The sequence below is a fragment of the Oryctolagus cuniculus genome, chromosome 2 (genome assembly GCF_964237555.1).
Source record: "Oryctolagus cuniculus chromosome 2, mOryCun1.1, whole genome shotgun sequence".
In the NCBI taxonomy this organism is placed as follows: Eukaryota; Metazoa; Chordata; class Mammalia; order Lagomorpha; family Leporidae; genus Oryctolagus; species Oryctolagus cuniculus.
Genome location: NC_091433.1, coordinates 174,160,221 through 174,172,774, shown reverse-complemented (window position 1 = coordinate 174,172,774; position 12,554 = coordinate 174,160,221). Strand labels below are relative to the sequence as shown.

The window sequence follows — 12,554 nt, the reverse complement described above, 5'->3', positions numbered from 1 at the left end:
ATGCTGGCATCACCCACTACATCACAGTGCCATCCCTGGGATTGCTTTCTTTCAAGTGTCATTGAATTATTTTGCTCACTGTACTGAAAGTCTGGTAATGTCACTTTGAATGCTCCTCATGACTGTATATTAACCATTGGAAATAGCTGTGTAGATCCTCTGGTGTCAGCCTGCTCTTAACACTGTATTGTAGTAATAAGTTGCCCCAGAACTTCTCAGGTAACACAACTGATTTTTGGCAAATATAAAAGGTAAGAAAGCGGAGATTTTTGCCATAACTTCTTTATTTGAAAGAGATGTCCCATCCACTGATTGACTCCTCAGGTGCCTGCAACAGCCAGGGCTGGGCCAAGTCAAAGCCCGAGCTAGGAACTCCAGAACTCCATTCTAGTCTCCCATATGGGTGACAGGGACCCAGAACTTGGGCCATCATTTGCTGCCTTCCCAGGTGCATTAGCAGGGAGCAGGATTGGAATTGTCACTTCAGTATGGGATGCTGGCATTGTAAGTAGCAGCTTAACCTACTGCACCCATCCCACCCTGGCTTTTAATTTTAATTATAAAATATATTTGACCCAATATAATAGAAACTAGTACCTAAAACTTATTTATTTCCAAAGGTACAGTAGAGGGAGAGAATGAGAGGGGCAGAGAGAAAAAAAGAGAGAGCTTCTATTCACTGGTTCACTCCCTAGATGGCTGTACCAGGCAGGACTGGGCCAGGCCGAAGCCAGGAATCAAGAGCTTCATGCCAGGTCTCATGCATGGGTGACAGGGTCCCAAATACTTTGGCCGTCTTCCACTGCTTTTCCTGGGCCATTATCAGGAACCTGGATTGAAAGTGGAGCAGCCAAGACATGAACCAGCCCCCACATGGGATGCTGGTGTCACAAGGCATTTTCATCCACTATACCACAGTGCCAACCTCAGTACTTAAAATAAGGTATAAAATATATATTCACTGTTTAAAGTTTCTGTGTACAGTTCAGTTTTGAGAGTGACATGTAAGGTTTCTGTTTTCAGCATGTCGTAATGGGAAATTTCTGAAATGTTAATAGTTTTGATCTTGTTCTGTATAACACATAGAAATTTAATTTATAAATTAATGTAATCTTTGAAACAGTAGCCAAATTAATTCAATGCTTGTTCTTTAAACATTGAATCTTGACTCTGAAATTCTTATCTGACTCCATTAAGGTTGCGGAATTCCAGATTGTTGTTGCTGTTATTATTTTATATTGTATGCATCCACACTCAAAAATCTTGAAGCCAGCTACTTTGTGGTTTTACAGGTTGTCACTGAAATTATAGAGTCTTAGTATCTTGGTGCCTTTTTTTTGTTTTTAAAGATTTATTTGAAAGGCAGAGTGTTGCTGAGAGACAGGGAGAGAGAGAACATTTTCCTGTGTGCTGGTTCACTCTCCCCAGATGATTTCCAAGGCTGGGATGTCTAGGCTGAAGCTAGGAGTTAAAAACTCCATCCCGGTGGGTCTCTCACGTGAGTGACAGAGGCTTAAATACTTGATCTGTCCTCTGCTGCTTTCCCAAGACCATCAGTAGGGAGCAGATGGGAAATAGAGCAGCCAGAGCTCAAACCAGCCCTCTGTTATAGGACGCCAGCATTGTAGGCAGCAGCTTAGCTCACTGCCATGCTGGCCGCAGTATCTTGGCTTTCTGCTCACTGCTTTCATCTCAAGGATCAGACTGGAAAGTGGGAAGCATTAAAGAGTGCTGGAGATATGTGAAGAGCTTCAACCAGAAAGGGCTTATGAATTGAGACTACATATTCCAGTGGATTTTTTGTGTTGGCGAATTCCTTAAAACATAATAGCAGGAGTTTAGGAAATATCGATGATGGAAATTTAATACATTGCCATTAATTCTGTTGTATTTTAGATAATTCTCCTATGGAGATCTTTCAGGATAAGCTGTAATACGGAGTTTGATGCAGTGGTTAAGACATCACCCAGGATGCCCATGTTCCTTATTCAAGTGCCTGGGTTCGAGTCCTGACCCTGCTTCTGATTTCAGCTTCCTGCTAAGTTGCACTCTGGGAGGCAGCCGATGATGGTCTTGGGGCTTGGATCCTGCCACCCATGTGGTAGACCCAAATTGAGTTCCCAGCTCCTGGCTTTAGCCTGGACTAGCCCCAGCTGTTTTGGGCATTTGAAGAGTAAACCAACAGATGAAAGATAATCTGTTTGTCTTTCAAATAAATATAACTAAATTTTTTTAAGAATAAAAGATAATAAATTTTAAAAATCTTAAACCATCTCATTGTATTAAAAACACCTTCCCTGGGGCAGACATTTGGTCCAATGGTTAAAAACTTCATTAGCCATTGTAATTCTTAAAAAATTATTTAATATCACCATTTCATTGTCCACTCCTGATGTCACTACAGTTCAACTTTTACTTAAGTATCCTACCCTGAACCATTGAATCTACTTTCATTAAGGTCTGATAATTTACTATAATTGGCCTATATTTGTTCTTTGTCTTACTCCATATATTTGTGGCATTGAAACTTAACCATTTCCAACTTCTAGACAATTCTTTATCCTTTTAGGAAATCTTTGCCAATTGTTTTTGTTGTTGTTTATTTTGATCATTCCTCCTCACTATTTCTTTGCTCATTCCCCGGTCTTCTCACTTTATGGTTTCAAGGTGGTTTGAATTCTAAGATTTCCATTACTCTTTATCTATTGAAGATGCTAAGATAAGTATTTCTAGTTCTGACCTCTTTTTTTTATTTATTTATTTAAAGATTTTTATTTATTTTATTTGAGAGGTAGAGTTATAGACCGTGAGAGAGAGAGAGAGAGAGAAAGGTCTTCTGTCCATTGGTTCACTCCCCAAATGGCCACAATGGCCGGAGCTGCGCTGATCTGAAGCCAGGACCCAGGAGCTTCTTCCCAGTCTCCCACATGGGTGCAGGGGCCCAAGGACTTGGGCCGTCTTCTGCTGCTTTCCCAGGCCATAGCAGAGAGCTGGGTTGGAAGAGGAGCAGCCGGGACTAGAACCAGCACCCATGTGGGATGCCAGCACCGCAGGCGGAGGATTAACCTACTACGCCACTGTGCCAGTCCCAGTTCTGACCTCTTTTGACCAAAACATTACTAAAGTTCAGGATTAGTCTGATTTTGTTCCACCATACTTTCCTTTTAAATCCTTCAGATCTAAGGAGAAGATATTTTTCTTTCCTCAGATTGGTCCGTAGGTTAAATGCAATCCCAGTGATATTACAGTTGAGTTTTCATGGACTTAAGCAAGCTGGTTCTGAACTTTATGTGGAAGAACAAAGGAGTCAAAATAACCAAGACAGTCCTGAAGAGAGAAAAATGTGGGGATACTAGCCCCATGAGCTTTTTATAAAGACTTACTGAAAACCTCTGGTGTGTTATGGGCTCGGGGATAAATAGTCTAGTGGAGTAGATTATAGTGCTCAGTAACAGCGTAACTCCATAAGGAAGGGATGAAAAATGCTACAGGGGCCAGCACTGTGGCTCAGCAAGTTAAAGCTGTGGCCTGCAGTGCTAGAGCCCCAGCTGCTCCACTTCTAACCCAGCTCCCTACAGTTGTGCCTGGGAAGGCAAGTGAGGTTGGCCCAAGCCCTTAGGCTCTTGCACTCAATGGGAGACCCAGATGAAGCTCCCAGCTTACGCCTGGCACAGCCCCAGTCTTTGCGGCCATTTGGGGAGTGAACCAGCAGATGGAAGATCTCTGTGTCTCTCCTTCTCTCTCTTACTGCCTTTCAGATAATAAATAAATAAATGAATATCCTGAAAAAAGAAAAAAAATGCTACTGAGTCAATCATTTATTCGTGTGTAAAAATTCAGAAAAAATGAACTTAGAGCATGTCGTACAGATTTCCTCTCTGTAGGACTGGTTCCAGTACTTCTCTTAAGAGGCCAGGCAGTCTTGTTGAATGAGTTAGCTAGGCTGAGATACTTGGGGGCAAATAATTACCATTGTTTATTGAAGGGTAAGAGGGCAGGAAAAGAGATGTGATGTAGATGTCCTTTAGTCGAAGTTTTTGTGTTTTATTTTTCCTTTTTTTCTTTTTCATTGCTGTATTTCTGTTCTTTAAAGGTTTGCTCTGTGATTTACTGTGGTCTGACCCAGACAAGGACGTGCAAGGCTGGGGAGAAAATGACCGTGGTGTTTCCTTCACTTTTGGCGCTGATGTAGTCAGTAAATTTCTGAATCGTCATGATTTAGACCTGATTTGTCGAGCTCATCAGGTATGAACTATAAGAGTTGTGGATAGCTTAATATTTGTTAACTTCACACAGTCCCTCTCATTTTATTTTTGAGACATCTGAATGACTTGTGTAAAGAAGGCAGTGGGAGAGACAAAGCCATTACCTAGATTGTACCATTGTAAATGCTTTGGAGCCAGCGTTGTGGCATTGTGGGTAAAGCCTCAGCCTTCAAAGCCGGCATCCCAAATGGGTGCCAGTTCAAGTTCCGGCTGCTCCACTTTTGATCCAGCTCCCTGCTAATGTCCTGGGAAAAGCTGAGGAAGATGGCCCAGGTGCTTGGGTCCCTACTACCCACATAGGAGACCTGAAAGAAGTTCCTGGCTCCTGGGATTGGCCTGCTCCCGCCCTAGCCGTTGTAACCATCTGGGGAGTGAATGAGCAGATGGAAGATCGCTCTCTGTCTCTCCCTCAGTCTGTAACTCCTTCAAATAGATAATCTTTAATTAACAAAAACAAATGCTTTGTTAACCTTTTCTCACTGTACAAGAAGAAATGTTTCAAAAGGATATATTGAATAATGTGTGCAACTCTAGAAAAATTTTTAGTGCTTTTCTGAAGCTTTCTAGACATAATCTAGATTTTTTTTTATATGATCTATAATGGGTAACAGTCCCATATTATCAGTCATTGTATGGATATTGTTTGGAGTTTGATAAAATCAAAATGCTCTTTAAGAAGGCATTTTTGAGTCCATTGGGGGATTTGACTACAGACTGCGTTGTATCGTTATCTCAGCTGTGATAAAACCATTATTATTATTTAAGAATACTTCATATTTTTCCAGAAACACTCTCTAAAACATAACTGATACACTTTTCAATCACTTTAATTTTTAAAAATAATTTTTGGCTACTTTAAAGATTATATTAGTGATTCTTTATTATTTTTAAAGCAAGATATGTTAAGTTAATCATGTTGTGTTAGAAATTACTTCCATTTTGTCTGAAGCTTTATTCCCTATGACACTTGAGTGCTGTGATCCTAACTCATAAAAATGATTGGCTTCCCACCCGCTGCACGTTAGGTACTACGTGCTTCTCTCCTGTCACGCAGTTGAAATGAAGTTACGTTCCTAAAGCCTTTACTGTTAGCAAATTTGTCTTCTAATCAGTACTTATCATGTTTATGATTTTGATAAAAGAGCAGGGTTGCTAATAAGTTACCTAACTGAAATCCCCTTGGTTAAGTTGTTTCAGCCATAGATCTCCATTCATTGGTCTTTTCAAAAATAGGTGATGATTTTAAAATGTGAAGTTACTAAAGTAACTTAGTTTATGTATGTGGACTTTTCCAGGAACTTCCAGAATTCTATGTTTACTTTATTTTTTTTTTAAATTTACTTACTTATTTGAAAGGCAGAGTTAGAGAGAGGCAGAGGCAAAGAAAAGTCTTCCATCTGCTGCTGACTACCCAGATGGCTGCAATGGCGAGAGCTGCACTCGTCCGAAGACAGGAGCCAGGAGCTTTTCCGAGTCTCCCACGCGGATGCAGGGGCCAAAAGACTTGGGCCATCTTTTACTGCTTTCCCAGGCCATAGCAGAGAGCTGGATTAAAAGTGGAGCAGCCGGACTCAAACTGGCATCCATATAGGATGCTGGCACTACAGGCCGGGGCTTTAACCCTCTATGCCACAGCACTGGCCCCTCTATTGTTTTTATTTTCAAACATGTTATCTCTAAAATTATGAGATTTAACAGTAGGAAACAACACAAACTACTAATATTTCCTTTTTAAAAAATTTAAGGGGGTCGGCGCCGCGGCTCACTAGGCTAATCCTCCGCCTAGCGGCGCCGGCACACCGGGTTCTAGTCCCGGTCGGGGCGCCGGATTCTGTCCCGGTTGCCCCTCTTCCAGGCCAGCTCTCTGCTGTGGCTAGGGAGTGCAGTGGAGGATGGCCCAGGTGCTTGGGCCCTGCACCCCATGGGAGACCAGGAAAAGCACCTGGCTCCTGGCTCCTGCCATCGGATCAGCGCGGTACGCCGGCCGCAGCGCGCTGGCCGCGGCGGCCATTGGAGGGTACACCAACGGCAAAGGAAGACCTTTCTCTCTGTCTCTCTCTCACACTGTCCACTCTGCCTGTCAAAAAAAAAAAAAAAAAAAAAAAAAATTTAAGGGGACTGGCTGCCTGTGACACTGGTTCCCATTTGCGCACTTCAAATCCAGCTCCCTACTAATGGCTAGGGAAGAGCAGCAGAAGGTGGCCCAAGTGTTCAGGCCCCTGCCACCTGTGTGGGAGACCCAGATGAAGCACCTGGGTCCTTGAGGCCATCTGAGGAATGAACCAGCGATGGAAGATCTCTCTGCTCTACCTCTCTCTGTAACTGACTTGGAAATAAATAAATCTTTAAAAAGAGTGTTTGAAAGAATGAACAAAAACTGAAAACTAGAAACCATAGATAAAGTGTTGCAGTCTTAACCAAAAAGATTAATATCTAAATTGTGCTGTGAGGTAAATTTCAACAGAGGCACATTCCCAGCAGTGAGGTATGATTTATTTTAAAAAGTAAATAATTGTAATTCTATGGAAGTATTATAGGATAATTTTGCTTATCAAAAAGGATACCTAAAATAGACTTACTTTAAGATTTATTTATTTATTTATTTGAAAGAGTTACACAGAGAAAGAGAGGCAGAGAGAACCATCCACTGGTTCACTCCCCAATTGGCCGCAATGCCAGGAGCCAGGAGCTTCTTCCAGATCTCCCACTCAGGGACAGGGGCCCAAGGACTTGGGCTGTCTTCTGCTTTCCCAGGCCCTGACAGCGGATTGGAAGAGGAGCAGCTGGAACTTCCAAGTGGCACCCATATGGGATGCAAGCACTGCCGGAAGCAGCTTTACCTGTTAATGCCATAGTGCCGCCCCTAAAATAGACTTTTTTTTTTTTTTTTTTTTTTTTGACAGGCAGAGGTAGACAGTGAGAGAGAGAGACAGAGAGAAAGGTCTTCCTTTGCCGTTGGTTCACCCTCCAATGGCCGCTGCGGCCAGCGCATTGCGCTGATCTGAAGGCAGGAAGGAGCCAGGTACTTCTCCTGGTCTCCCATGGGGTGCAGGGCCCAAGCACCTGGGCCATCCTCCACTGCACTCCCTGGCCACAGCAGAGAGCTGGCCTGGAAGAGGGGCAACTGGGACAGAATCCAGCTCCCCAACCAGGACTAGAACCCGATGTGCCGGCGCCACAAGGCGGAGGATTAGCCTATTGAGCCACGGTGCCGGCCAAAATAGACTTTAACAAGTAATCTTAGAGGCTGGCGCCACAGCTCACTAGGCTAATCCTCCTCCTGCGGCGCCGGCACTCCGGGTTCTAGTCCTGGTTGGGGCGCCAGGTCTGTCCTGGTTGCTTCTCTTCCAGTCCAGCTCTCTGCTGTGGCCTGGGAGGGCAGTGGAGGATGGCCCAAGTCTTTGAGCCTTGCACCTACATGGGAGACCTGGAGGAAGCACCTGGCTCCTGGCTTCGGATCGGCTCAGCGCGCTGGCTGTAGCGGCCATTTTGGGGTTGAACCAATGGAAGGAAGACCTTTCTCTCTGTCTCGCTCTTTCTGTCTAACTCTGCTTGTTAAAAAAAAAAAAAAAAAAAAAAAAAAGCAATCTTGGATGGGCCGGCGCTGTGGCTCCTTTGGTTAATCCTCCATCTGTGGTGGTGCTGCATCCTATATGGGCACCGGGTTCTAGTCCCAGTTGTTCCTCTTCCAGTCCAGCTTTCTGCTGTGGCCTGGGAAGGCAGTGGAGGATGGCCCAAGTGCTTGGGCCCTGCACTCGCATGGGAGACTGGGAGGAAGCACCTGGCTCCTGGCTTTGGATCGGTGTAGCGCCGGCCGTAGCGACCATATAGGGGGTGAACCAACGGAAGGAAGACCTTTCTCTCTGTTTCTCTCTCACTATCTGTAATTCTTCCTATCGAATAAATAAATAAAATCTTTAAGAAAAAAAAGTAATCTTGGTTTTTGTAGATAAATATAAACTGTTTACATGTTTTTGTTTACCTCTCATAAACCCAAAAGTTAGAGTCATAAGCTGAGAAATATAAGCTGTTCAAATAACTCAGGAATTGACAATAGAGTCTAGAAATTTAAAACATTAAGGAAAAAAATTACATGTGGTATAAAACTTCAGCCTATAATCATTTAACTTAAGGAGCCTGATCTGTATAAATGAAACTCAAGTTAGTAATGTTTTCAGTTTGTAGGTATATACCACTGATATGAAGTTTAAAAGCAAAGCAAACAAAAAGTTTGTGGGGAAGTTTTTTGTGGCCTGGTTGTTACTCATTGAAGGGTTCTATAGTGGGATTATATGCTGTCATCAGAGTCCCACCTCATGTCCCAGGTCCCTGTGGTTACTGTACACATTAGGGTATTTCATTTTTGTCTCATGGGAAGCCTTGGAAATATGCTTTTTAGTAATTACAAACCTATTATTCCATTTAAGCTTAATCTCTGCCATTTTACAGAAAAGGCACACCAATTTAATGTTCTAAGCAAAGTTTAAGAATAGATATCAAAACTTCCAAAACAAAACAAGTGTTTTTTTAGGCCATTACCTATTAATCTTAATTAATATAGATAGCTGACAATTGCCTGCTAATAAATGCCGTTTTCTTTCTCCTTTGACAGGTGGTGGAAGATGGATATGAATTTTTTGCTAAGCGACAATTGGTAACCCTATTTTCAGCCCCAAATTACTGTGGCGAGTTTGATAATGCTGGTGGAATGATGAGTGTGGATGAGACTTTGATGTGTTCATTTCAGGTATGATATAGATCTAAATTTGTAACAACTAGAAATCTATTTAAAACTATTGTCAGTACAATTTTACTTTTAGGTTTATTGAAATTTTAATTAGGAAATGATTATCATTGGCACTCATTAGAGATTTCTGTTTTTCATCACAAAAATTTCTAACTTTTGGTACCCATCAAATATTTGAATTTTAGGGAACTCATCCTTGACTGAGTGTGACCTGTAAGGTAGTGACTTACCTGGGATGGGCACTGGGGAAAGAAAACAGTATAAATACAATGAAGAAAAAAAAAACAGAACATTTACCTAAATAAAAATCTTTCCAAAGAATTTTAAAGTATGCATTTACAGATAAGTGTTTTCTCTCTCCAGTGGCAGGAAGCTGGAGTCAGGAGCTGGAGCTGACGATCAGACCAGGTAGTGCAGTGTTAGGACTGAAATGTCTTGGGGCTGGCATTGTGGCATAGTGGGTAAAGCCACCACCTGCAATGCCAGCATACCATAGGGGCACTGGTTCAAGACCCTGCTGCTCCATTTCCAAACTAGCTCCCTGCTAATGCACCCTGCTGCTAAGGCAGCAGAAGATGGCCCAGTGCTTGGGCCCCTGCACTCATGTGGAAGATCTGGAAGAAGCTTCCGACATCTGGGGAGTGAACTGGTGGATAGAAGATCTGTCTCTTCCTCTCTGTGTAACTGTTTCAAATAAATCTTTTTAAAAAAAAGAGGAAGAAGGCTGGTGCTATGGCTCACTAGGCTGCTAATCCGCCTGCGGCGCTGGCACCCCAGGTTCTATTCCTGGTTAGGGCACCGGGTTCTGTCCTGGTTGCTCCTCTTCCAGTCCAGCTCTCTGCTGTGGCCCGGGAAGGCAGTGGAGGGTGGCCCAAGTGCTTGGGCCCTGCACTTGCATGGGAGACCAGGAGGAAGCACCTGGCTCCTGGCTTCGGATCGGCACAGCGCTCTGGCCGTAGCAGCCATTTGGGGGAAGAACCAACGGAAGGAAGACCTTTCTCTCTGTCTCTAACTCTGCCTGTCACAAAAAAAAAAAAAAAAGAAGAAGAAAAAGACTGGAAGGTCTTAACAATTAAGTCCAAAATAGGCAAATCTGTAGAGATATCAGGTAAGTTAGTACTTTTTAGAGTTGGAGGGGTTATGGAAAGGTAGAGAGCAGGAATGAGAAATGATTGATAACAGGAACAAAGATTGTTTTGGGGTAACAAAAATGTGCTAAATTTAAATTATGATAATTGTTTGGATGAATATATATACACTAAAAACTGTTGACTTGTACATTTTAAATAGTTGAGCTCTAAGGTTTGTAATAAAATATATCGATATTTATTTGTACACAAAAAAATAAGGCCTGAAGCGTTTGTGACATGTTGAAGGTTAATTGCCCTACTAAGTAAATATGTCAGAATTATGATGAAAACCTACATCTTTTGATTCTTAAACTGGTGTTCTTTTCCTCACCAGAGATAAATTTGGAAAAAATTTTACTGAAATTTTTATTAACTAAAATATATTAATGGGATGATAAATAATAGTGTTCACACATGTGTACTCTCTTTAAATAAGAAATGTTGGTGGAATTTTGCTGTTCTGCATTTGTGTTGTCCTTTTTCTCAATTTGTATGCCCCTTATTGAAAAAAAGACCCACCCTATCAGTTTTCTTAAGCTTGCTGCATTTGAAAGAGTAACACTGCTTATTCATTTATTATTTACTTTAAGATATTGAAACCATCTGAAAAGAAAGCTAAATACCAGTATGGTGGACTGAATTCTGGACGCCCTGTCACTCCACCTCGAACAGCTAATCCACCGAAGAAAAGGTGAAGAAGGAATTCTATAAAGAAACCACCAGATTTGTTAAGGACATACTTCATAATATATATAAGTGTGCACTGTAAAACCATCCAGCCATTTGACACCCTTTATGATGTCACACCTTTAACTTAAGGAGACGGGTAAAGGATCTTAAATTTTTTTCTAATAGAAAGATGTGCTACACTGTATTGTAATAAGTATATTCTGTTATATTCAACAAAGTTAAATCCAAATTCAAAATTATCCATTCAGGTTACATCTTCACGTATCACAATTTTTAAAGTTGAAAAGCATCCCAGTTAAACTAGATGTGATAATTAAACCAGATGAAAGCATGATGATCCATCTGTGTAATGTGGTTTTAGTGTTGCTTGGTTGTTTAATTATTTTGGGCTTGTTTTGTTTTGTTTTGTTTGTTTTTGCTAGAATAATGGCAATATTTTTTCCCTAAACATTTTAAAAAGTGAAATATGGGAAGAGCTTTAAAGACATTCACCAACTGTTACTTTCTTTTGCTTATCTACTTATATACCTGTTTGATCTTAAGAAAATTTATTCCTCATTACATTAAAAAGGAATTTTAGAGAGTGATAGTTTTTAAAAATATGCAGACTGTCCAATTCATTGGTTTTAATCAGTTTGACTGGGCAAACTTTACAGCTGATAGTGAATATTTTGCTTTATTCAGAAATTGCCACTGATTTGAATTTGTGCACTCTAATTTTTAACTTATTAATGCTCTATTGTGCAGTAGCATTTCATTTAACTTTAATGTAAGGCTCATATAGTATTACCCAAATAGTTGGTAATGTGATTATGTGGTACCTTGGCTTTAGGTTTTAATTCGCACGAAACACCTTTTGGCATGCTTAACTTTCTGGTAACACCCTCACCTGCATTGGTTTTGTTTTTTGGGATTTTTGTTGTTGCTGTTGTTGTTGGTTTTGTTTTTAGATCCACAAAACATGAGAATCCTTTTTTGACAAGCCTTGGAAAGCTGACACTATCTCTTTTTTTCTCCCTTTATACGAAGGATGTATTTAATTGAATGCTGGTCAGTGGGACATTTTGTCAACTATGGGTATTGGGTGCTTAACTGTCTAATATTGCCATGTGAATGTTGTATACGATTGTAAGGCTTATGTCACTAAAGATTTTTATTCTGATTTTTCGTAATCAAAGTTCATATGATACTGTATAGATATGCTTTGTAGTGAACTATAGTAGCAATAATTTCTGTATGTGATCAAGAGTTTATTGCAGCATTTCTTTTCCTGTTCTCTCTTTTTTTAAGGGTTAGCATTAACATGGCAAGGAATAGAAAAGTCACCATTAAGATTTTAGAAGGAGAACTTACAGAGCACAGATTTGTGATTGTTTGGATGTGACACTATTGGATGTGACTCTAAAAGCTTTTATTGAGCATTGTCAAATTTGTAAGCTTCATAGGGATGGACATCACATTTATAATGCCCTTCTATATGTGCTACCATAGATGTGAAATTCTTGACCTTAATATTGTCTTTGAAAATGTTAAAATGAGAATTCTGTTAACTTACAGTTTATGAATTGGCGCATTGTATTACTGCAAGAAATATTTGATTTTCAGCACAGTGCAAAGTTTCCTTAAACTGCATATGTCTTTTTTTTTCTAATTCTATTTTGTTTTAAAGCACATTTTAAATGTAGTTTTCTCATTTAGTAAAAGTTGTCTAATTGATATGAA

At 40.8% G+C, this 12,554-nt stretch overlaps 1 protein-coding gene across 7 annotated transcripts in view; it reads left to right on the top strand.

The window, feature by feature from the left end:
* The window catches only part of PPP1CB (protein phosphatase 1 catalytic subunit beta), a 49,933-nt gene extending 37,379 nt beyond the window's left edge, over window positions 1-12,554 (top strand). For 6 of the 7 annotated variants that reach the window (XM_051828875.2, XM_070067905.1, XM_070067903.1 and 3 more), the window contains 3 exons: window positions 4,094-4,245; window positions 8,878-9,012; window positions 10,733-12,554. In XM_051828875.2, coding sequence (XP_051684835.1) covers window positions 4,094-4,245; window positions 8,878-9,012; window positions 10,733-10,837 — 392 coding nt within the window. In that variant the 3' untranslated portion in view covers window positions 10,838-12,554. 7 annotated transcript variants of the gene reach the window in all.